The sequence below is a fragment of the Neolamprologus multifasciatus genome, chromosome 6 (genome assembly GCF_963576455.1).
Source record: "Neolamprologus multifasciatus chromosome 6, fNeoMul1.2, whole genome shotgun sequence".
Taxonomy (NCBI): domain Eukaryota; kingdom Metazoa; phylum Chordata; class Actinopteri; order Cichliformes; family Cichlidae; genus Neolamprologus; species Neolamprologus multifasciatus.
In genome coordinates, this window is record NC_140444.1 from 33,277,761 (window position 1) to 33,302,029 (window position 24,269).

General features: G+C 39.8%; 1 protein-coding gene across 3 annotated transcripts in view; it reads left to right on the top strand.

The window, feature by feature from the left end:
* The window catches only part of LOC146517444 (voltage-dependent T-type calcium channel subunit alpha-1I-like), a 283,413-nt gene that overhangs the window by 179,316 nt on the left and 79,828 nt on the right, over positions 1-24,269 (top strand). For all 3 annotated transcript variants that reach the window (XM_085162096.1, XM_085162094.1, XM_085162095.1), the window contains 6 exons: positions 8,795-8,946; positions 11,118-11,303; positions 12,433-12,550; positions 13,529-13,684; positions 17,335-17,422; positions 20,098-20,264. In XM_085162096.1, coding sequence (XP_085018222.1) covers positions 8,795-8,946; positions 11,118-11,303; positions 12,433-12,550; positions 13,529-13,684; positions 17,335-17,422; positions 20,098-20,264 — 867 coding nt within the window. The remainder of the gene's footprint in view (positions 1-8,794; positions 8,947-11,117; positions 11,304-12,432; positions 12,551-13,528; positions 13,685-17,334; positions 17,423-20,097; positions 20,265-24,269) is intronic.

Sequence of the window (24,269 nt, forward strand, 5' to 3'; positions counted from 1 at the left end):
TTTAGTCTCATGAACAACATTAGCTAATTGTTATTTACTAACTAATCTTAAATGACTGTTCAGTACAGAAATGAAGCCCAAAAACCATGTTTTACTGTCCTGTGGTCTCAACCTCAGATACTTATCAAATCACACAAAGCTCTTGTAGAAACAAACAAACAAATGAATAAAATATGTTTTCCTTCATTTCTGTCAAACAAAGTTGTATGACACGTTTCCAGCGGTTAGTATCATGGTTGCTAGGCAACCTGGGAAGCGCGACAGAGACTAGACCGTCCCATACAGACAAACTTGCCGTTTATTTTGCAAATCGAGCTCAACACTGCCCCTAGCGTCCTGGAGCACTTCCGTTGTGTTTTGGAATTTGCATGTGCTTTGGGGTTTGCATGTGTTTTGGAGTTTGCATGTGTTTTGGAGTTTGCATGTGTTTTGGAGTTTGCAAGTGTTTTGGCGTTTGCATGTGTTTTGGAGTTTGCAAGTGTTTTGGAGTTTGCATGTGTTTTGGAGTTTGCAAGTGTTTTGGAGTTTGTACGTGCTTTGTCTCTAGGGGCCACCGTACAGAATAGAATAAAATAAAATACTATATAGAGTAGAATAAAATAGAATAAAATATACAATAAGATAAAAATAGAATACAAATGCTATATACAACTGTGTAAAAATACAACGATGCCAGAAAAGATTATTACACATTAGTGTTATTGCACATTTGTGGATGTGTGTGTTTGATCAGTTAAAGTCTTTGTTGTGGAGTCTGACAGCAGTGGGGAGGAAAGACCTGTGAAATCTCTCCGTCCCACACCGTGGGTGCCGCAGCCACTGAAGGAGCTGCTCAGTGCTGTCAGAGTCTCCTGCATGGGGTGGGAGATGTTGTCCAACAGGGATGACAGCTTAGCCGCCATTCTCCTGTCACTCACCACCTCCACTGGGTCCACAGGGCATCCTAGAACAGAGCTGGCCCTTCGGATCAGCCTGTTCAGTCTCTTCCTGTCCCCAGCAGAGATGCTGCCACCCCAGCAGACCACACCATAAAAGATAGCAGAGGCCACCACAGAGTCATAGAAGGTCTTCAGGAGTGGGCCCTCCACTCCAAACTACCTGAGTCTCCGCAGCAGGTACAGTCTGCTCTGCCCTTTCCTGTAGAGGGCGTCTGAGTTATGAGTCTAGTCCAGTCTGTTGTTCAGATGAACACCAAGGTACCTGTAGCTGTCCACAGCTTCAATGTCCATACCTTGGATATTCAGTGGTTGCAGTGGAGAATGCTTGTGCCTGCGGAGGTCTACCACCAGCTCCTTGGTTTTACTGGCGTTGATCTGGAGGTAGTTCAGCTGGCACCAGTCCACAAAGTCTTGAGTCAGTCCTCTGTACTCCTTGTCGTCCCCATCAGTGATGAGGCCGACTAGACAAGAAGAAGATGTGTTTGCCAGGATGACATCTTCATTCAGGCACCCTTGTTGATGAATTTTTGATTTTTGATTTCCGTTGTATTTATATAGCCCTTTAAATCACAACAGGCAGCTCAAGGCTGTTTATATTGTAGTGTAAAGACCCAACAATCAGATCACCCCCTATGAGCAAGCACATGGACAGTAGGAAGGAAAAACTCCCTTCTAACAGGAAGAAACCTCCAGCAAAACCAGGCTTAGGTTGGGGCAGGCATTTGCCATGACCGGTTGGGGGTGAGGAAAAGAAAACAGAAGGTTGGATCTTTGTCCAAAGTTGACATGCAATCTATTTTAGTGCCAGTCCTCCATCAGCTCGTGGCATGTTGTCCTCTTTGTCTCTTGCACCACCTTTAAATCTCCTCATCTTTAGTTCTTTTGGCCTCAGATAGCAATGTTTAATACCCAAGCTCAGCGAGGAACAGAATTTTCAGCTGTTTTGGCCAGCTGTCATCAGCGAGGTTTGTGCTGTGGAAAGCCTCTCAACAGAGCAGATTTGAATCTTTTTGCTGGCAGCTTTTCCTGACAAACAGTATCATCCTTAGTATGTGGTCTTGAGGACCTGGTAGTAAAACTGACAGGTTGTGCCTCTCGCTTCTAATCACTGTTAGTTCATGTGGACACCCTGTTCCTTTTATGATGGCCAGGATCCCGTCATCTTCCAGCCGCAAATTCAACCTTTCTCCTCTTTTGTGCCAGAGAACAAAGTAAAAGGCCTTTATCGACATAACGACGTATATATAGTAATTAGAATAGCGAGTCACTGCCCGGATTTGGCACTTGCAGATGGTTCAGCCCTTTTACTCTCTTTCTTGTGGGCCAGGATTTGGGATGGAAGATGCCAGAGAAGGAAGCAGTGAGATAACCTCTGTGGCCCATCTCAGCTGAAACTCTCCATTATTTGTTCCCTTTGCGCAGTAGGACGGGTAGGCTAACTTCACCTGGGACACTCCACTGGAGTAAAGTGGTGACTCGGGCATCTATTCCAGGAAGTGTTTGTTTGAAAGTGCCAAGCTCACTTTCTTGTTTTGCTTCATTGCGGGTAGAAAACCTGCAGCTTTTCTTGTGTGTGACTGTTTTGGACTGACAGAGAATTAACTGAGGAACTGATAATAGAAAAAAACTCTGAGTGGATTCCTTGTCTTTAGTTTTGTGAATGAACTCAAGCAACGGTATTGAACTGAGATTATGGACTATTTGTGCACTGAATTTACTAGTTGATGGTATTTTATATTGTTTTTGCGTTTGGGTGTTTTGAATATATTTCTGTGTGTGTGTATTTGTCACAGTCTGGCGAGGGCAGACTGTAGGGGTTGACAAAAGGACCCAAAACGCAGACTCCAAGGAACAGGGAACAGAACTTGAAATGTTTACAAAAAGCGAGCTGTTTAATATGGCTGGTAAAAAAGGTACAAACAAAGGGCCAGGCAAACTGAAGCAAAATTAACACAAAGCTAAACTGGGAAATCTAAACAAACAATAAGAAAAACCTAGACAAGAAACTTGGAAGCATGGCATGGCATGGCATGACATGGCATGGGAAACATGGCGTGGACAACAGACGACCTGACAATGACACACTTGATTAGGGGAAGTGGGAACACATGGAGGAACAGCTGACTGACATGAGCCTAATGACAGGACAAGGGAAGTGAAACTAAATACAATGAACAAAGAACACACGACTCCTTCAAAATAAAACAGGAAACATGAGACAGACATGATAATACAAACTTGATAACATAAGACACGCAGCATGAAACACAAAGGGTGAGGGAAACTTAAATACAAGGGAAGAAAACACAAGGAGTCTAATAACCAATTGAACTTCGCTAATTTAATGAACTTAAACATAAACAACATCCAAATAAACTAAAACTTAAAACCCTGGGTCAACAGACCCAGGAACATGACAGTATTATAAATTGCATTAGGTTTGTTTTCAATCAGTGTCCAGGGTGTTCGGTCTTAAATGTGCAAACACTCTTTGTGTACTTTGCATTTAAAATGAATCGGCCTTACATGTCAGGGAAACCTGGCCGGCACCCCAGAAGAAGACTACCTTGTTGAGCGTCCTTGGCTAAGCAAACCATCACGATACCACTGCCAAGTCTTTTGCCCACCATTGTACGCACAGAATAATGTCAGTCCATCTACTTTTTTAGCCAGTTAATATCCACCGCTGAGCTTGATGAACGGCCCAAGTGAGATAACATATCAGAGAATAATAACTGCTATTTGAGAATTAATGATGCATCAGCATGACAGACGGGGGGATGATGAAGGAGGGGGGTGCATAGCACTGCTATATGATATATGTTATTGAAATTGTTATTAATTATTTAAGGTTGCCGTACCCAAAGACAACACAAGGTCCTGGATCAGTGATAGGCCCCATATGTCAGTCTGAAAAACGTACTAACATTTCTGACCAACTTGGTAACTAGAAGAGCTTATTGTAGCCAGTAATGTTATATTTAGCTCCAGCCCGGTAAACAATAATAATACTAGAATACTAGAATAATAAATAAGTTACTTTTTCCATGCCAGCTCTGCAGATTTCACTCAAATTTATCCTTTTTTTTTTCAACAAACCTGAAATTTAAAATCCTGTTTACACATGAGCTAAATGCAATTCCAATTGCAGTTCCACAATTGATGATTTATCAAGTCAGACTGCTGCAGGGTGTCCTCCAACGTCTGTCTGTAGCAGATGTGGGTGAGGTCAAGCTTGCAGAGAATGCATGCTGGTATTCTTAGTAAAGGGAATTATTAATGAATCACCCTCTGTGCAATGCAGAAAAGATACATAAATTGAAAAAGACACTCCAAAAAAGCATATTTAATAAATTTAATAAATCATGTTTTCAGGGACCCTGTGTCTTATTAACAGGAGACGAGCTCTTTCCGGCTCTCCTGTAGTTCGCACCGTGCTGAAATGGCATTCCTGATCCCTGAGAATGCAACCACTGCTACTCCGGCATCATCAGATTGGATCCTTTCTGTTTGCCTTTAATTCTAACATTCGGGCAAATCATACAATCATAGAGCAGCACTGTTTGATCTCTGTCCGTAAACTTCTGAATTATTAAATAAAGTAATTACCAAGAGAAAACACATGTTGGTATCTTGAGATAACGAGACAAATGAAAGATCATTGTGGATGTTTTTAGCTTCTCTACTTTAGTTCATGAAAGTGGGCCTGAGAATAGATGTGGTCTTAATAATACAGTACATAATAATACAGAGCATTTGGAAAGTGTTCACAGAGTTTCAGTTGTTCTACATTTTTCCATGTTACAACCAATGTTCCCTCAAATTTTTCATGTGTCTGAGCGAACACACAAACTCCCTGATCGGTCTCTTGGACCACTGTGAGCAACAGCAGACGTGTGCACTCTGGTCACGCCAGCATCGCTTGCATCCAAGTTACATGGCTTATTAAAATAATTTACATGTATGTTAGAATACTTTTAATGAAGTGCTTTAGCCCACTTACAATGACAATTACAAAAATCTTGTTCATGACCTGTGTAGTATGTTAACACTATTGAAAGTCTAAATATTTAATTTTAATTATGGCAAAACATGAACTGCCAACCAAACCAAGCCAGCTATAAACTCCAATTTTGAAAGCACACTTCACACTTTTACTTTAAAGCTCTGACTTGTATTATGAGTGTGAGCCAGAGTGTGTAGCTCCTGGTGTGCACTGCCTGAGAGGTTCGTACTGAGGTCTGGGAGAGAGTCCTGTAAAGGTCCTCTGTTCTGGTGCAAGGGTGCTCTGGAAGAAATGAGACATGTACACCTTTTAGAGATAAAATTTTGTCATGATAAAATTAAAACTTTCCCATTTTGCACAAGGACATGTGTGCTGTAGCAAAAGCATGTGGTTCTGTGCAAATTCCATTAACTCTGTAAAATATTTAATTACACAGTAACATTTCTGCTACTCATAGTAATAGCATTTAATGATTATTGACCATTATAGATGAAAATTCTTATAAATGACACTAGAATAAGCACAAAACTGATTAAGAACTTAAATTTGGCACTGCTGGCTGACTTCTGGCATGGTAAGTGGTATGTCATCCAGATATGGGTCAGGCCTGGCGTAGATGGCGCTGTTTATGTGATGGCATGCCACATCTGGCCCAATTCTGGTTTGGTTTATGTGGCCCAGGCTCATAGAAAACAGGTCTTCTCCAGATCTGGCATCAAGCTGGCACTTCTGACTGACTGGTGTCATGGCAGGATGTATGTCAGCCAGATGTGGGCCAGGTCTGGCAATGATGGCACTATTTATGTTCTTATTTTCCTATTTTAGTTAGAAGACCCAAATGTCATGTTGCAATACTATACTGCTATGGTAGCCAGCGTTTCAAATGCAGGTTTGACAGGTTTGTGAGTTTACACTTTATCCAAAACCTAGTGAGGGTTTTCTCACGTTTACCACCAGGTGGCTATAGCTCAGGAGGTACAGCGGGTCGCCTACTGAAGGTTAGTGGTTTGATCCCTGGCTCCTCCAGTCTGCATGTCAGGAGTGTGAATGTGTGTGAATGTAGTTAGGAAGCACTCAGTGTAGAGAACGTGTGTGATTGGGTGAACGTGGCATGTTGTATAGAGCATTTTGAGTGATCCGCGAGAGGCGAGGAGAGTAATCCTGGCGCCTGTGTCAGTGCGCCCCAGGGTGGCTGTGGCTACAGTGTAGCTTGCCATCACCGGTGTGTGAATAGGTGGATGACTGGATGTGTAAAAGCGCTTTGGGGTCCTTAGGGACTAGTAAAGCACTATACAAATATAGGCCATTTTAGAAAAGCGCTATATAAGAATCAGTCCATTCACAGGCTGAACAGTTTTGTCATGTTACTTTTGCACTATTATGCTCCGGCACATGTTGTTATTACATGGCTTGATTAAGGTACACATTAGGCTGACATCTGCGTCCAGAGCTGAAACTGTTCTGGCACAGCACAGTGTGTCTGCAACTGGCCTTGTGCTGGCCCGTGTGTTGGTTGCCTCTGGCAAACCTGATCTGGGCCACCAAACAGCCGTCCTTCTTTGCGGTATGTGGGCCATGTGTAAGCACATTGTGTGGGCCAGATCCGGTCCATACCAATGTCACTATGTGGAAATGTGCTGTTTACTGGGGAGTGACTTCTGGCCACTGTACCATACAAGACTTAAGATTGTTGTCCAGTTGGATATTTTGAGATCAAGTCACTGGATGGTGAACTCTAGGAAAAGTCTGAGGGCTTCCAAATTTCTCCTATTCACAGTTGATGGAGACCGCTGTGCTCGTTGATTCATATCATTGATTCTCAGATCTCTGAAGTTCAGTCGTTCTGAGTTAAGATCTCAGATCAGAGTACTTCTTCAGATGTTATTTATGCAGAATTGACCAGCTCATTTCAACAAGAAGAACCCACTAAGAGCTGGACAAATTAGATTAGGATGGCACACACAGGCCTAAAGACGATGGGAGTCAGCAGCACCATCTGACAAAGCTAATTGCATATAAGCATCCAATTTATGTGCGTCTCTCTTTTTAAGCCAAAATCAGAAAGAAGTTCAATGGGCTGCAAGAATTTGCGATGCACTGAGTTATTGCATGACCTCATTTAGTTGAAGATTCAAGGACAAGTGCTTTGGCATTTTGCCATTTCAAATAAATTGGCTCAAATGGTGAAAATTTCCTTTCTTTTTACCCTGTTCCACCTGTTTGTTGCATTATTCACTAAGAAAGTTACTACGAACCTTGGTCTAACTGCAGTGTATGATTGATTTGAACACCTTTCCTTGACAAATTTAGATTTGACTGCCTGATTACAGGTATTTTTAGAGCCCAAGTGAATTCTGCTTACTTTTCTAAGTCAACCTGGAAGTCCTCAGTATGATATAAAATCCCTGCTTTTCTAATTTGATTCCATGTATCAGCTAACAAAAAATCTCAAGTCTTTAGATCTGTTCCCAGGTCTGCAGTAATGAGACAGCAGTAATGGATCTCCAGGGACTGCCAGCACTGTTTGGCTGGTCTGGACACTGATGGGCATACATCATTAGCCCATGTTTTCACACTGCAAACAGTCATTAGGGGTGACAAACACACACAGTATATAGGGGTAACAAAAAGCTGCACACCTGCGCACAGACAAGTAAATATGATAAACACAGTGCTCATTGATTCTGGGATGTTGAAATGTCATTGCTGAAGTTGCAGAGGAGCTCTGTGGAATAGAGATGTGCTGGAAATCACGAGTGTGCCAGATTTAGTGCTTTGCATGTGTGTCTGCGTGTATATATATGGCTGTTCTTCATCGTATTGAGCAAATCTATACAAAAAGCCAGAAAGAGAGAGATGTGTTCAAATGAAACAGAACAACATTAGACGACAAGCATATATATATATATATATATATATATATATATATTGCAACGGCATATGGAGGATTGAAAATGAAATAAATAAAACAACAAAAAAGAAATAACCAAATGATTGTGCTAGTGTGTTAATAAGTTGACTTATTATGATTAATTATGGCTAGTGCAATTACTATGATGGTAAACTGACAACTGAAGACCAAAAAGATACTATATATGAAATCTGAGCTTTACATCAATACATCTGCAAAATGTATTGATGAGCTTTATAATTGGTTTAACTGTTGCCTGCTGCTGTTTGGGATTGGTGCAGACAGCAGATTACAGACTATTTGAACATGCCGACTATATTTTACTGATTGTCAAACAAATTGAGACCTCCAGAAGAGAGATTTTTATTATCTTTAAACCTTTTCTAATCAAGCATAATCACACTTTCTTTTTAGCTAGTAACTAGAAGCTTGACTGTTTTGAATGTCTCTGCCTGTCATCCTTATACACAGGGGTGCACATAAGTGGTCCGCAGGTGCGCATTCACTGTCAAAATAAAAAACGCGCACCAGATAAGAAGTTGCAACGCGCGTTTGCGTACATAAGATTTTCTGGAGGAGGACAGACATTTGTTTAGAACTCTTAAAGATGTCGAAGAAGCTCCTTTAAGCAGTTACGTTGGTGTTCCTCCACCTCCAAAGAAATGTCAGGAGTCCGAACCGCAGAAGAAGCGCATATTCTCAGAAAAGTGGTTGCAGGAGGTGAGCTGGCTTCAAACAAATGATGAACGCGCAGAGATGTGGTGCAGAAAATGCCGTGAAAATCCCACTCCGGCAGACAAAAACAGTGCCTTTTATATGTACGTGAACGCACGTTGCAACTTCTTATCTGGTGCGCGTCTTTTATCTTGACAGCGAATGCTTATATACCTCTCTTTCATTTCTAATTTCTCTTCCTTTTATTTGTCTCTATGCTAACAGCCAGAGGAGCTCACCAATGTTCTGGAGATCTGCAACATCGTCTTTACAAGCATGTTCTCCTTGGAGATGATCCTCAAGCTCACAGCTTTTGGCTCTTTCAACTACCTGAGAAACCCTTACAACGTCTTTGATGGAATCATTGTCATCATAAGGTACCAAAACACTGATCGCAGTTGTTACGTACAGCTTTTAAAGGTTACCCTTATGCGTGGACAGCCATAGATATGTCAGAGCTAAATCACACAAAGTTAAAGGTAATTTTAGAGTTTGAATGTCCTCAATAGCACAAGAAGACGCAAGTAGGCTTCGGAGAGTAAAAAAAAACAGCTTCTAATATAGTACTGATGTAATTTAGATATCGGCTTTTTTTTTTTTCATTTGTCCAGACGATTCTGGAAAGAGAGCCTGCAGTTTAATTATTCATACTTTGTCAAATTGTCACGTGCGTTCTATCTTGTTCAAATGTACCACCTGTATGGATTTAGATGCCAAAGCGTCAGAAAGCAGCAAACAGATTTTGTCTTTTGTTTTGTGTGCCTGGAAGCTTCAGGTGAGTGGCAGTGCCTTTGATCTGCTGGCGTTTTTTCCCCCCCAATTCATCTGGTTAGGCGCCTTTGTGTGTGATCCCCATTATAACCCCGAGATCAAATACACATCAAAGCAACTAAAACTGAACAAGATCAAATGTGCAACCCATCACAGAAGATACACTGTGATTGAACATATCTGCATCTGTCTTCTTATCTCTTGCCCCGCTACCGATTTCCATCTCTTTTTCCATCTGAACGTCCTCAGCTATTTATACTGAGCTGCTATGCAAGGGTCCCTATTCGGTCTTTGTCAATTCAAAGCCAACGCTATTTTGATGTGCTGAGTGAGGCCTTTGAAAGCTACCAACCCGAGGAGACGTGTTTCTTTAAAGGCATATTTTTCACGAGAGAACGGCTCTCTGTTCACGTTAAATATCCGTCAGAATGAGAAAGAAAATAGAAAGCAAAACTTCAGCCATCACGTTTTGTGAACTCACGTACAAATAAAAGCTTTTAGAGCTTCACTTGCGATCTCAAGAACCTTGGTAACCTGCTAGTGGACAAATTAATTACTTGAAGATTAAAAAGTGACCGCAAATTTAACACGGATCAGTTACTACACTTGAGTTGATGGGAAAAGAAATGAGAAATTAGAATCAGTACTGATTCCCTTAAAGGTTAGGGACTTGAAGGAGATGAAGATGAACACTTTTGGCCTTGTGCTGCAGCAATAATTATCTGCAATATTACTTGAAAACGATCTTGAGCAATATTTCTCCAGTCTTTCAGAAGGTCTTCCAAAGTCTTCCTTCGGCCATTGGATTCAAGATTTTCAATTCATTGCATGTACAGGGTTTGCAGGAGAACTAAAGTACGGTTTCTCTCTCAGTCTAGTATAGAAAGAGATAATTATGAAAAGATAAAAGGGAATATAAAATAAATCAAGCCTATGTGCATTAGTGCAGTAGTGCAAATACAATAGCAAAGATGTGTTGTGTTGAGTCCTTGTGTGCGACCAGCTAAGATAAACCTCTTGAATGTGTTACAGTCGAGTGCTAGTGTGTGTTGAAAATGGACGCTTTCTCATTGATTTTCAATGCAGTCCTTGTACTTGACTATTTTCAGAGGAATTTTGTTAAGGCACTTAACACTGACCTTTGAATCATTCATGCTTTAAAATAAGGCACCTAATGCAAGTGACGAACCAGGACTGTGTGTGCACACGACGGACTACAGAGCGAAGAAGCAGTTAGAAGTTGTTTTTCTAGGCATAAAATTCTTTAGTTCCCATGAGCCAAAATGTTTCAGACAGTTTTTTCTACTCTTTGCTGTGTGTGATGTCAGTGAGAGTGGATATTCATCATATGGTCATCTCAGGCAGGGCAGGTGTAGTTGCAATTATAGCCACTGTTGAAACGTGTTTGCAAGAAATGAGCAAAATACAAAACAAAACAATTCTTCAAAATCTTCGTCCTCATAGACTCGCAGTAAAACATAAGTCTTATTAAAAATTTTAATATTAAATATTAAAACAAAAGATTTGTTTATTCATATAATTAATTGAGGAAAATATGCTCTGTATGAAGTGAATGCATCATGAAATTTAAAATTTTTATTGTAGTTATGTAATACAACCAAAATGTAAATGTTATTGTAGTTACGTGTAAAAGTACTTAAAAGTCAGCACTTTGGGCATTTTTTCTTTTATGCTTTATGTACATATGTAAGTGTTTTTTTCTGTACATGCTATGTTAAAATGGACATTTAGCAGTATTTTGTGCTTCACCCCTCAGTGTGTGTGAGATCATCGGCCAGTCGGACGGTGGTTTGTCTGTTTTGAGGACCTTCAGGCTGCTGAGGGTGCTGAAACTGGTGAGGTTCATGCCAGCTCTCAGGAGACAGCTGGTGGTCCTGATGAAGACCATGGACAACGTGGCCACCTTCTGCATGTTACTAATGCTCTTCATCTTCATCTTTAGGTAAGGTGTACACACTGTGTGATCATAACAAAAGAAGAAGAATGTAAACGGCTCGTTTGATCCGTTTCTTTCAACTGTGTTTTTAGTTGGTGTCAGGAACAGTACTGTGAGACAGATCTCTGTTTACCCTCTACTTTGATGGTGTGGCACATATTGGCTTTAGATCTGCACAGCTGCTTACCAGCAACCATTGCAGCACAGAGGGTCACAACATTCCACAGCAGCTATTAACCCTGGGTACAAAATAACAAGCAGACCCTTGATGATCTGGTTAGATTTTAACAAGCATACACTTAAGTGAGTAGAGCAACAAGGGCACATTTGTGATGCTCAAGCACTGCCACAGAACTGCTTTGAGAGTTAATAGGTCCTTTAGTGGGTGTTCAGTGTACACAGTATTTGTTGTCTTTATTTATATACTGTTTACAGATTTGCATGCCACTCACATCCCTGTAATTTTGTTTTGTAGTGTCTGAGGAAAATGACCCTGAGATCTCAGTGTGCTTTTAAAAATCCCCTGCTTGTCTGTTCAGACTCATATACAGGGTTAATGTAAAAGGAAGTAATTGTTAAATTAGATGTTATTTTATATACAGTGTTAAAAAAGTAATTAGACAACTTCATTTTTCCATCGGTTCGATTTTTAACAGCTAAATTAAAAACTTTTCTTTATAACGCCACATTTAATACCCATAATGGCAACGTGAATGCTTTTATTCTTCAGAAATGTTACTAAATGAAACGTTTGAGACTGTTGGTGAATGTTTAGTTTGGTACTTTACATTTTACATGGTCACTGGAGCGGATTAGATCTCATGTAGCCGTTCCCCAGCGTCCGACAGCACTCAGGCATTTACAGCCATCTAATTTATTTCAGCTCGGAAAGTCACACAGTACAAAACAAATGATGACACTTAAAAATGCATAAATAAATAAAACAAATTTACACTGTTAGGAACTGTTAGGATACAGATACAGCTTAATTATCCGAAGCTTCTTTGTGTGTGATTCTATAAAAGACGATTGTATTTGTATCATGCTTCAATAGATTTAACAAAGATCTGCATTTAATTATTAGTCAGGTACATCAGATGACCCCGTGTATGTTGTGTGGTATATTGTATTGCAGTATCCTTGGGATGCACATTTTTGGATGCAAATTCAGTCTTAAGACGGAGACGGGAGACACCGTACCAGACAGGAAGAACTTTGATTCCTTGCTGTGGGCCATTGTCACCGTTTTTCAGGTATTCAACATATCACAGCTTTGATTTATATGAGCACAACATGGCTCAAACTACAGTCACACTAGGGTCTTTAAACAGGGTCAGATTGGCAATTACATGCCATCACTTTGTGATAATTCATCAGTTAACTGTGATAAATCCAAGCAAATCACAAACATTTTGCTGTCTGCTTACACAAAACTTCACATTGAAACAGTCACATCAACGTTTTAAATTCAGAGTACAGCCAGAACCTGATATATTTAAAACAGAAACTCTGAAATGTTTCTACAAATAGTGACGTAGTTGCTGCCGGGAAGAAGTTTCTTGCTGTTGGCAAAGTTAGCAACCAGTTGAGTTGACTCCCTCAAAGAGATGCAGTGGTGACTGACTAAAATTGGTTGCAAACGGGGATCCAGTGCAGTCACCTTGCAACCCAAAGTGGTCACCCATAGCTTAACCCTTTCATCCATGAGTTATGACAACCTCAATTGGGATTTTTTTATTCATCTTTAGGCATGCACAACCACAAGCATGATTTTTGAACTTCATTTTTTAAACATGTACTTTTCAAAGAGTTTTTTACATGTCCACTTAGGTGGACAATGCTGGCTGCCCAGTGGGTGGCAGGGTATGGAGTGACACATCAGTGTCCAATGTAGTGGTTTATGTGCAAGTATACCATCAACACTGACACAAATACAAGAAAACAGCCTTCAGTGGAATAGCTGTCCACTGTAGTGACCACTATGCGTGAGAGGGTTAAGGGTGCTGCATCCTCAACCTCTGGCCAACCAGCTGGTCACCGTAACTACTTCCAGTTTTATCAGTAAAAGTGAAAAAATTCTGTTTAACCAACCAGCCAAGTTGTTTTATTGGTCACAAGGATGTTGCAGTTCTATATTTACTCTAGCATGACTAGAGTTGTTTAGCGTTTAACAATAAGTAGGTCCTTTTTGTGTTACTAACCTCCTACGTCTGTCTATGCAAATCTCAAAGATTCTGACCCAGGAGGACTGGAACGCAGTTTTGTACAATGGTATGGCAGCGACCTCACCGCTTGCTGCTCTGTACTTTGTGGCCCTCATGACATTTGGAAACTACGTCCTCTTCAACCTGCTGGTCGCCATCCTGGTTGAAGGCTTTCAGGCGGAGGTAAGGGGTATAGGTCAACCCGATGCTGACTGCTGCCACATTTCAGACTGCATGATGTAAGCTTGTTAATCTTTTAATTGTTACTCATCTAAAATTATTAATCCAATTCTGTGTTCGTCACAAGTGAAATATTTCTAATTATTATTGTTGTATTGGCCTCTAACAGCCACCAGAGAAACTCAATATATGAACACGATTGTGTCTGGCAATAATTTAATTAGTTTAAATAAGTCCAAATTATATCATGACTCAATGGAATAATCGTATAAATTGATGGAGGAGCACTTAGCTTACAGATATTTGAAAACATCCACCAAATAAGTGCCACATCTCTAATATCGTAAAAAGCACGGCCTCGTAAACTGTTTGGCTGCCTGTGATTTAGATGCATTTCCAAACTTTGGCACTTCTCCTCTATTTAACACGATGCTTGCACTCCCTGCACAGTAATCTCTTGTGTGGTCCACTGATATCAGTCTGTCTGTGTCTCTCAAACTGAAGAATTTAACCTTTGGCAAAGACCTTGACAGCTAAAATAAACCGAGCTGTTGCCCTCTGTTGATTTCCATAATCACTGAATTGAGCAGATTTGCATGTTTACAGCATGTCTACACGGTCAACACTGTTTTTCAGCCATCCATCTTATGGCATTTGACAAAATGGATTAAATTCTATTTAAATCAGACTGTCTGCACAGTCCACGTAACATATGTAATGTATTGCTTCCATTTGAACACAGCTCAAAATGTATTTTTGGGCTTTAAGTCTGTTTTTTTTTCCGTTTTATGCATACAGCTGCAATGACTGTGTATTGAGCTGCCAAAACTCGGGTGACCTACAATCTAATGCGGCTCAAGTGCAGTATGGATATTATGCCGCATCATCTTTTATCATTCCTGTTACATAATAAACTCAGCAGAGGGGCTTTGCATGCTGGCTTCTTTACATAGATGTGTAAAACCTCATATATACAGTTTTAAAGTTGACTGTATCATCAGCCAGGCAAGGATAGACAAACGTTACACACAATGTTCAGAGTATTTGCTCTGTGCACTAAATATGGTGACTTCTATCAACATTAAAGCCATTACATCCATTAAAAACGTATTTCCTGCAATACTTCTTTTGAATGTCCAACTGTTATCACAGTACAAGCAGGAACTGAAATGATGTTCAGTGGTCGAAACAAATATTTGACACGCTGATAAAGAAATAAATAATCTGTGTTTTTTTGGTAGGTTCATTTTAATGGAAAGACACCAAATTTCAATCAAAAATCCAGAAAATACACATTAGTTTTAAATTGATTTACACACCACTGAGTGAAATAAATCTTTGATCCAAAAGATGACTTAGCGCTTGATGGAGAAACCCTTGTTGGTAAGCAGAGGCGTATGATGTTTCTTATAGATTTTCAAAAGATTTTTTACTTGTAGGCCTCGAAAGTCTATACTGGTGTTTTTATAAGTCATGTTTGACTCTATACTTTTCTGAATAGTTTCTGGGATGCTTAGAACTCGGATTGCACTGCTGGAAATAGTTTATTTTGATGCACATGCTGTTTTCTTTGCAAATTTGCATCATAGGATTGTTTTTCGTTTTTCCTACAGTGTAGAAAATTGGTGTATCTCAAAAATAAAACTATGAAGACACTCAAAATAAATTTCCTGTTGTTGTAAACTATTTTTTGCAACTTTTTTGTATTTAAAGTTTTGAGGGATAAACCTCTTAAACTTCTCCAAGTAGAAATATATGTAAAAAACAAAACAAAAACGATTTTCAATTCTTTTGTAGTTTATTGCACTTTTTTGCAATTAGTGTAGTTACTATGGACTTAATGCATACATATTATTACAATATGGGCTATAACAGTTGTATTGATGTATAGCAACTTGAAATGCTCCCAAAAATGGCACTACAGCATGTAAAAATATAAAGTAAGCTCTGGCAGACTTGGTTCTATGGTAGGTCTTAAAGGGTTAATGTTCTTCACCTTTGTTGCCTCGGTTGTATGTTTTGTGTTATCGTCATGTTGGAAGACCAATCAATGATCCATCTTCAGGATGGAAGAAAGGAGAGCAGAGGGAGGGAAGGAGGTTCTCATCCAAGACTTTATAGTACATGGCCCCATCAATCGGCCCCTCAATACGGTGAAGTTGTCCTGTATCTATACCGGCCCCAAAGCATAGTTTTCATCTCTGTGCTTGACTGTGGGGTAGGCCTTCTTTATGTCATTCTCAGCATTTTTCTTCCTCTGAAGATGGCGGGTCAAGTTTATGCCAAAGAGCTCAGTCTTGCATCAAGCTCCAGACTGAGGAAGGTTGATGGTCATTTTATATTTCTTCCATGTCTGACTAATCGTACCAGCAGTTGTCAGCTTCTCGCCAAGCTTCTTGCTGAAGGTCTTGTAGCCCGCTCCAGCCTGGTGCAGCTCCACAATTTTGTCCCCGACGTCCTTTGACAGCTCTTTGGTCTTGCCCGTGGTGGAGCAGAGGCTAAAATGGAAGAAATTGACTCTGTGGACAGCTGTGCTTTATACACATAATAAGTTGAGATCAGGAGTGTCTGTAATTCATTGATTAATGATTACTTGATTGTAATATGTGTGCCACATGGACACACAGCTAAAGAGGGAGCCAGAAGTATAAATAAAACTGAATTGAATTGAAATGAGAATTCTGGCTTGGTTGTAGGGGATCAAATATGTATTTCACTGAGTGACAAATGTCTAAATCTTTGGTTGATATTCTGTCTCTTTTCATTAAGACCAAACTACAGTGAAAATTCAGACTGTGCATTTGTTTGTAGGTGAGCAAACTTGAGGTTTGAGAACATGAGGATCTAAATATAGTAAAAGAAATGAAAATCCAACAAAAATCAAGTTTAAAATCTGTTTTCTGCTGTAGAAAAAACGAGTGATTATATATATTATAGTATTGGTCCTACATAATAATAATTAAATACAGCAGAATTTCTGAAGCCATCCCTCTCAGTGGAAAACACTGCAGAAACGATGCTGTCAATCTGCCCTCAGCTGTCAAACGATGTCAGATGATATCATTGGAAAATTGTAGTGTGGTTGAGTAACCCAGTTGAGTTTTCATACACAGATCAAAGCATTACCATATTCATGGCATGTAGCTATGATGTGTGAGTTGGGAGGGAAACATTGACACAAATCACGTGGCTCTTGATTGATCTTTCTGAAATGCCAAAACAAAACCCTGCCATCAGTCATTCAGTCTGTCTCTCTTCCTGCCTTTTATTCTCTCCTTTTCTCCTCCAGCTCTCTCCCCTTCCTCCACTCATCTGTTCTGGGTCTACAACTGCGACACACTAGGGATTATTGAGCCAATTTACTCCCTCAGTGAAGACTGTAGGGGAAATCCCATTGGTCTTAACCAAGTCTGAGAGGACTCCTGGAGTAGTGTGTCAGTACTTTGAGGGTTTTACAGACTTATCCTTGAGGAGGGGCGTCGATCTAAGATTGTCTGATAGTATGTTTAAATACGTCTCATAGCTGTTGTGAGGGAGCACTGTTTTGCCCTGGAGATTAAAGGTCCGGCGTATGACAAAATCTGAAAAAAAAAAGTCTGTGAAAAAAATCTTTTAGACCACGAGTCCTGTCTGATAGATTTTTTTATCTACAGGGTGATGCAAATCGTTCATATTCAGATGATGATCACTCCTCCTCCAACTTTGACGAGAGTGAAAAACGCGACTCCATCAAGTTGTCCGGTAAGGGTAACATCCAAACTTTCTGATTACACTCAGCTGCCATGTTATTAGTACCGCTCAGCTAAAAAAGGCCTAGAATAAGATCGACATGCATGAGGTCAGAATGTTTGGTTTTGTTAAAAATGTTTATTTTTAAGGATTTAACGCTAATACCTCAATTCACATACTGCATCATTTATCTCAAAATGGAACAACATGCTCGAGAATCTGCCTGCTCATCGGATTTTAGCTCTTTGTTTTTCACTGAGGCTTATCCAAATGTGCTCAACTCAAACTAAGACGGAAGCATTTGCCAAAAGCTTAAAAACTTGTAAAATTGCAGAAAATAGCCGGTAGTCAACAAAGATGAATGGGATCTGTCTATATCCAGCCTCACAGTAAAATTGTTGAAGCAGTACAGACTTCCTCAACAGATCCAACAAACAATGCAGTTCAGAGAGGATTAAATGTGAGTTCAGAGGCTGGAGGATCGCTTCTGTACCATCTGAGTGGGCTAAGGCTGCACAGAAGATCTGGTCTCTGCACTGCGGTGTAAGCAAAAAGGGAAGCTTGTAGACTCCGCCTTCATAGATGGGAAAAATGCAAGATTAAAAATGCAAAATTAAAAAAGTATACCTCTATCCTGTCTGAATAGACAGGATAGAGGTATACTTTTTCTTTGTTTGGCTTCAGCCTGTTCTTATGGGTACATCAAGTTTTCTAATGCATCTGTTTCCTGTTTGTCTTTCCCTGTCTGTCCATCCATCCAACCAGTTCCTATGAATCCATATAACTCTTGAAAACTCTTTAAGTTTATTAACACTCGAGAATGAAATTAGTATATTTTAAAAGACAATATGATAATTATGAAAACTAAAATATCTAATAGGAGAAAGTATAGGTATTTTATGTTCAAAGGTCACTGCAACTCTAAGTGTGAAGTCCCAAGACACAAGTACAACTGACGTGGGCCCTTATTAAATGGTAAAGGCCCAAACAGACCTATCAGAGAGCAGAAACGTCAGGAGTGGCCAAATCAACCATCTGGTGTATTCTTAAAAAAAGGAATGCAGCAACACAAAAAGACCTCTGAGACCAAAGAAAACAGCTAAAAGTGTACGATTGCAGAATTTTTATCTTTGGTTAAAACCACCTTAAAAACATCAAGACAAGACAAAGACACTCATTAAAAGTTCAGTGTACCACTGTCGTAGGCTCCAATGATTCATAATGTCACTAAAGAGGGTTTATAAAAAGACATGAGATAGTTTTCCATCACAGGGAAACAAAAGCTCCAGAGCAGTGCTAACAACGTAGCCACGTCATCAGCCACTAAAGACTATTTTTGTCATGGTTCTGGTTCATTTTGGCCCAGCCGTTTAATTTTCCTTTGTTTGTTGTTATTTTTTGCATTATGTTAAGGATTATCTTGGTTTCCTACATTATTCTGTCCAGTGTTGTGTATTAGATTTCCCCCTGTGTTGTTGCCTTCTGTGTCTCCCCCTGGGTGTCTGCGTTTACATGGTTGTGTGAGTTCTTGTGCCATCTTGTTTTCCCCAGCCTGTCATGTCTGCCTCTCTGCCTCGTGCTCCTCATGTTCTCTCTCCCTCTCCAGTCTGTGTACTTCCTGTTTTACTTTGATAGTCTCCGTCTGTGTCCGTCATGTTGTGTTGCTCTTCCTCCGTCTCATTATCATCATTATTCGTGTCAGCTGTGTTCCCTGTGTGCTCCTACGGTCCTCGTTTTCTGTGTATTTATGTCAGAGTCTCCCGCAGTTCCGTGTCGCGTCGTCCCTCGTGGTTGTGTGGAATTCTCTGTGTGTTTCTCGAGTGTTTAGCTAACTAGTTTTTCCCAGTTTAGTTTTGTATTGTTTGTTTCCCCTTCTGTAAATAAAGCCGTTTTTGAGTTACGTCCCATTTCCATGAGTCTGCTTCTGGGTCCTCTCCCGCCTGCACGCAGCCATTTTCATGACAATTTTGCTTTGGGATCACAACACAGACCTAGCTAAATGTGGAGGTGCCAGTAGATAGCTAATCAGTAGAATTTACCACACTTGTGTTCAGACTGGGCCTTCATTTTTAACCCAGCTGTTCACCTGCAAATTGAATATGAATATGCCTCCAAAACCACCCCTATATCACCCATTACCAACTTAAGAGTGTTGATAGTATAAGGTTTCTAACTTATTTAGGACAGGGTTGGAGCACAAATTAGAGCCTATTTGTAACATCTGCTATTATCCCCAGCAGTTTATAAAGAGATCAAATTAATATTGAGCAGAACTAAGTTCAGCTTGTTGGTTACAGCCGTCACAGTAGTACCAGTATCTCATGTTGCCTTGTAGGAAAATGAATGAAATTAATTTAGGCTTTCTCCAGACACTCATATGATTTTTACCCTCCATTTTTTCTTTATTATTATTTTTTTGTTATGTGTCTCCATCCCTGGAGGTTTTCAAATGGAAATTTAGTAAATGTAAGGCACCCAGAGACAGCTTGAAAAGAAACATGTAGGCTATGAGAAAAAAAGTTGCAGTCTTGAATGAGTCTTCTGAATCCCAGAAATCAACTGAAATTATATGAGAAGTATATGAGAATAGCTTCTCACGTCTTAGCAGTCAGGCATTAAACTATGACTGAGGGAAGTTTGGATTGCTATCACAACACTTTTAACCCATCTGCTATTTTCCATTCTAGACCCGAGGATCTGCACCCTGACACCAAACGGCCACCTGGAGCTGGGTGCCCTTTCAGCACCCAGGGGATCCTACTCCTCGGAGAGGCGGAGCTTCACCATGGAGTCTAGAAAGAGCAGCGTTATGAGCCTGGGCAAGAGCAGCCTGGAGAGACGCTCCCTCTCCCTGGTACTTTATCACACTGTCATTCCACAGACGGTCGTGCACACACGTAAACACAACTTCTCAGCCTATTCACAACAAATCATGTGTACTTTATGGTTTACCTTGCCTCCGAGCACTTTTCAACCATTCCTGTTATGACTCTATGAGCTATTTGCGGCTTTATACAATGACAAATATGTTTTCCTCTTTAGCAGAACGCCTTGGTTTCAAGTTTATATTTAGCGTCGACGATGTCTGTTTACAGATTTTAAACTGGCCCAAAATATGCAATCCATCACAGTGAATGTGTAGTTCAATTCATTTGAAATGTATTTCATTATGTCAGGTTACGGACACAGATGCTTGTAATGAATATTAAAATACTGACTATAATATAATATAATATAATATAATATAATATAATAATACTGAGATTTCTCGGTTCACCCTGTAGAATGACTTTATTCTATGTATGTATATGTCTGGATGAACCTTATTTCCTCCTTAACAGGTGGACCAGGGTGATTGAAACTTTGCATGATCGTCATCATTCATTCAGCGATTAATAACATTTACATGTTTTTAAAAAGATTATTATAAATTACACTTCCCTTCATTTTCATAGATCTAATGTTCAATATTTCATTACCATGTACCATTGATGTTAGGCTCTCCGTTTTCATCTCTTTCACATGTCATGTTTAGCATGAGTCACCCATCTGTAAGTATGATGCACATGTTAACACTCCACTCCCCATCCCTTTAAGGAGATCATCCCTTGACCGTGGATGCTATTTTTAGATTGATCTTGAAGTCCTTTTCTGAGCACTTCAAGGATCAAGGATGAATGATCTTAATTAACCCTGAGGGTCAATTTGTTGTACGGTCAGCAGAAACCACAAAAGCATCAAGCCAACAATAAAAACATAATAATTATACCACTAAGAACACACTAAATAAGACATCCAGAATAAAATAGCACCATTAAAAACAATTATTTATTTAAAATAATAATGTCAGCTGAGCCAAATGAGACCCGGCCTGCAGGCTAGCAGGCAGCTTGAAGTACTTGGATGTTGTTGGCTGGGAGTGACTGGGCCTAACCTTACACAAGAGAGGGAGGTCATTCAGGGTCACACCTTCCAGTCCGTTCTTGGTTTTGAGGTTTAGTGACTTGTACCGCCTGACCAACCAGAATCTAAAAAATGAGAATAAAACAAACTCAGAGACTCTGCCGATATAACAACCACGAAGCTCGCAATAAAAGTACATGTGTTGGTCAGCTTTTCTTTAGACAGCATCCACCTGAAGCTCAAAAGTGGAAAGGTGTTTACTCTGCTGTACAAACGCCATCTCTTTAGTTTCTGATGCATTCGTGTCCAAGAAGGACAGCTTACCCACTCTGTGAAATCCCCCACTGCAGGGTCATCACTACTCGGAAGAGACGCAGTGCCTGTTTTGTCTGCAAACTTAACAAATATGGCCCACCGTGTATTGGATTTGACCTCTTTTGGTAAAGAGCAAGAAAATAAAAACAGGCAAAAGAACTCTAGTGTGTCAAAATAGCAACTCTTGAACTTTAATTTCATTTTTGGAAGTTGAAAGGATCTAAATCTGGCCACGAGGGCACATGATGAACGATGTCAGTGTGCTGTTAGCAGGGGGCGCACGCCATAGCGGGGCTCATTTTTTTTGCCAAATGTTCATCCTCAAATGACTGAGCACAACAGGAGAACTCAGTACTGAGTGCTTGAATGTTGAAAAGGTATTAGGAGCAATAACCTTTCTAACAGGTCACAGTTAGGGCTGGATCAGGTGAACCTTAGTCATGCTGCTTCCCATGATTGCACTGAGCACTTCCTGTCTTTTGCAGCACTAGTTTTGTCCTGTTTATAGTGTTCTCTTTTTGTTGTTTCTCATCCCTTTCCCCCTCACCACCCGAGACAATATTAAGTGGCTCCAGACAACCGCTGCTGTGAATTGGCTCTATATCGATAAAATTGAACTGAATTGAAATGAATTGAATTCACTGTGCACAACCCCTTGAAAGTCAATAGTGTGCATGCTGCTTGCACTCTTGACCTGATGTATCTGAAGCACCAATAGTAATAGCATCCATGCTGCAAGCAGGCTTTATGACCACACCTCATGCAGTAGGCACATTCTTGCAAATATTATTATATGGCATCTTAGAATTATATTTCATAGCACTCTTTTGCTATGTATTTATGGGTGACATTTATATGTGAAAAAAGCTTGCAATTATTGCTAATAAACGACAATTTATTTGCACCGTACAGTAAACATTCAGTAATATATATAGGCCAAATGCTCCTGGTGCGACCTAGATCTCGGCTCAAGACCAGAGGTGACCGCGCTTTCGCCGCTGTCGCACCCTACCTCTGGAATAACCTCCCTCTAGCTATTCGGGCGTCTGATTCCATTCAATCTTTTAAATCTCGATTAAAAACTTATTTGTTTAGCCTTGCTTTCCCCGCCTCCTAGAGCCCTCATTTTTGGTGTACTGTAAGTTATCTTTTTCGCTTTATTAATATTTATAACCTTATAACCTTCAGCCTTTCGGGTTGTGCCTACTATGCCTGGAGTATTATTGGTTAGTTATGTCACCCGCCTGTTAGTATATTTTATTTGTATTTTGTGTTTTGTATTTGTATTTATTATTGCTCTAACTGTGAAGCACTTTGGCATACCTGTGGTTTTTTAAATGTGCTATATAAATAAAATTGTATTGTATTGTATTGTATAGAGGTGGAAATCACCATACATCCCACGATACGATATTATCACAATACTTAACGCACGATACGATATTATTGCAATTTTTAAAAATATTTTGCGATATTCAGATTCTGTACATAAAGGTAAACTTTATCAATATTCATTTTATCTAATATCAAAGTCTCACACTCAGTCTTTCTCTCATTTCAGTTTTATTGTTGACAAACTGAACGGTTTGTATTACAGTCTAGTCCAACTTAACTGAATTATAGCTATTCTAAACTATGCAGTTTATGAAAACTATGCAGCCCCTTCAGCAACTGAAGAATTTGAAAGTAAATTAAAACAAAATATAATTTTACATTAAATAAAAAAGTTTTAAACTTAATTAAAATAAAACATGTCTTAAATTAAAATAAGTAAACTGTCATGTTTATTGCTGCCAAAAAAAAAGTTAAACACATTTGGAGAGTGAAGGAATGTCAGGATTCTTGCTCAGAAAAAGGATCAACATGCTCTGAAGTCAGAGCACAAAAACCTTTTTTGTAACAAAATATCGATTTCTGCTGTCCCTGTATCGATACATTATTAGCAAACAAAATATCACGATACTACACAGTATCAATTTTTTTCCCCCACCCCTAGTATTGTATATAGTGTACATAAACCCACAGCAGGAATTCCCCTATTGTTGTGTCCACTGAACCAGAACTGAAGAAAAACTGAAACAGTTCTACAAGGGCTGGCTCGGCATACAGTTGCCATGGTAACTTCTATTAATTGACTGTTCCCTTCTTCTGTTCATCCGCAGAGAAACTGTGGGAGAAAGAAGGGAAAAAAAGGCGACAGGGAGAAGTAGAGGGGAGGAAAAAAGGACGGAACAGAGAGAGAGATGGTGATGGAGACAAACAGGAAGGATGATTCAGTAATAAAAAAAAAAAGAGGGCAGTGAAAACATGTGAGATGAAAGTCTGTGGTTTAGCAACCGCAGAGGTTATGATGTTAAACACGGTGGGTGTGCGAGATCCACTTCACTGTGAAGTCTCCTCCTCTTCTCTCAGAGCACTCCAGGTTTATTGATATCAGTAGGCACCGGTTACATCACTCAACTAATAAGCGTTCGAGAGAGCTGTGTATAAATTTTGTGTTTTTGGTTGAAGTTTTGTGAGGAACCACTTTTTATCTATTTTCTTCCCCCATGAAATGACACTCAGACTATGAGATGATGTGTTTGTCGGCTGTGATGGAAATTTATCACTCTAACGTTGCATATTGCTAAAAAAGAATGAG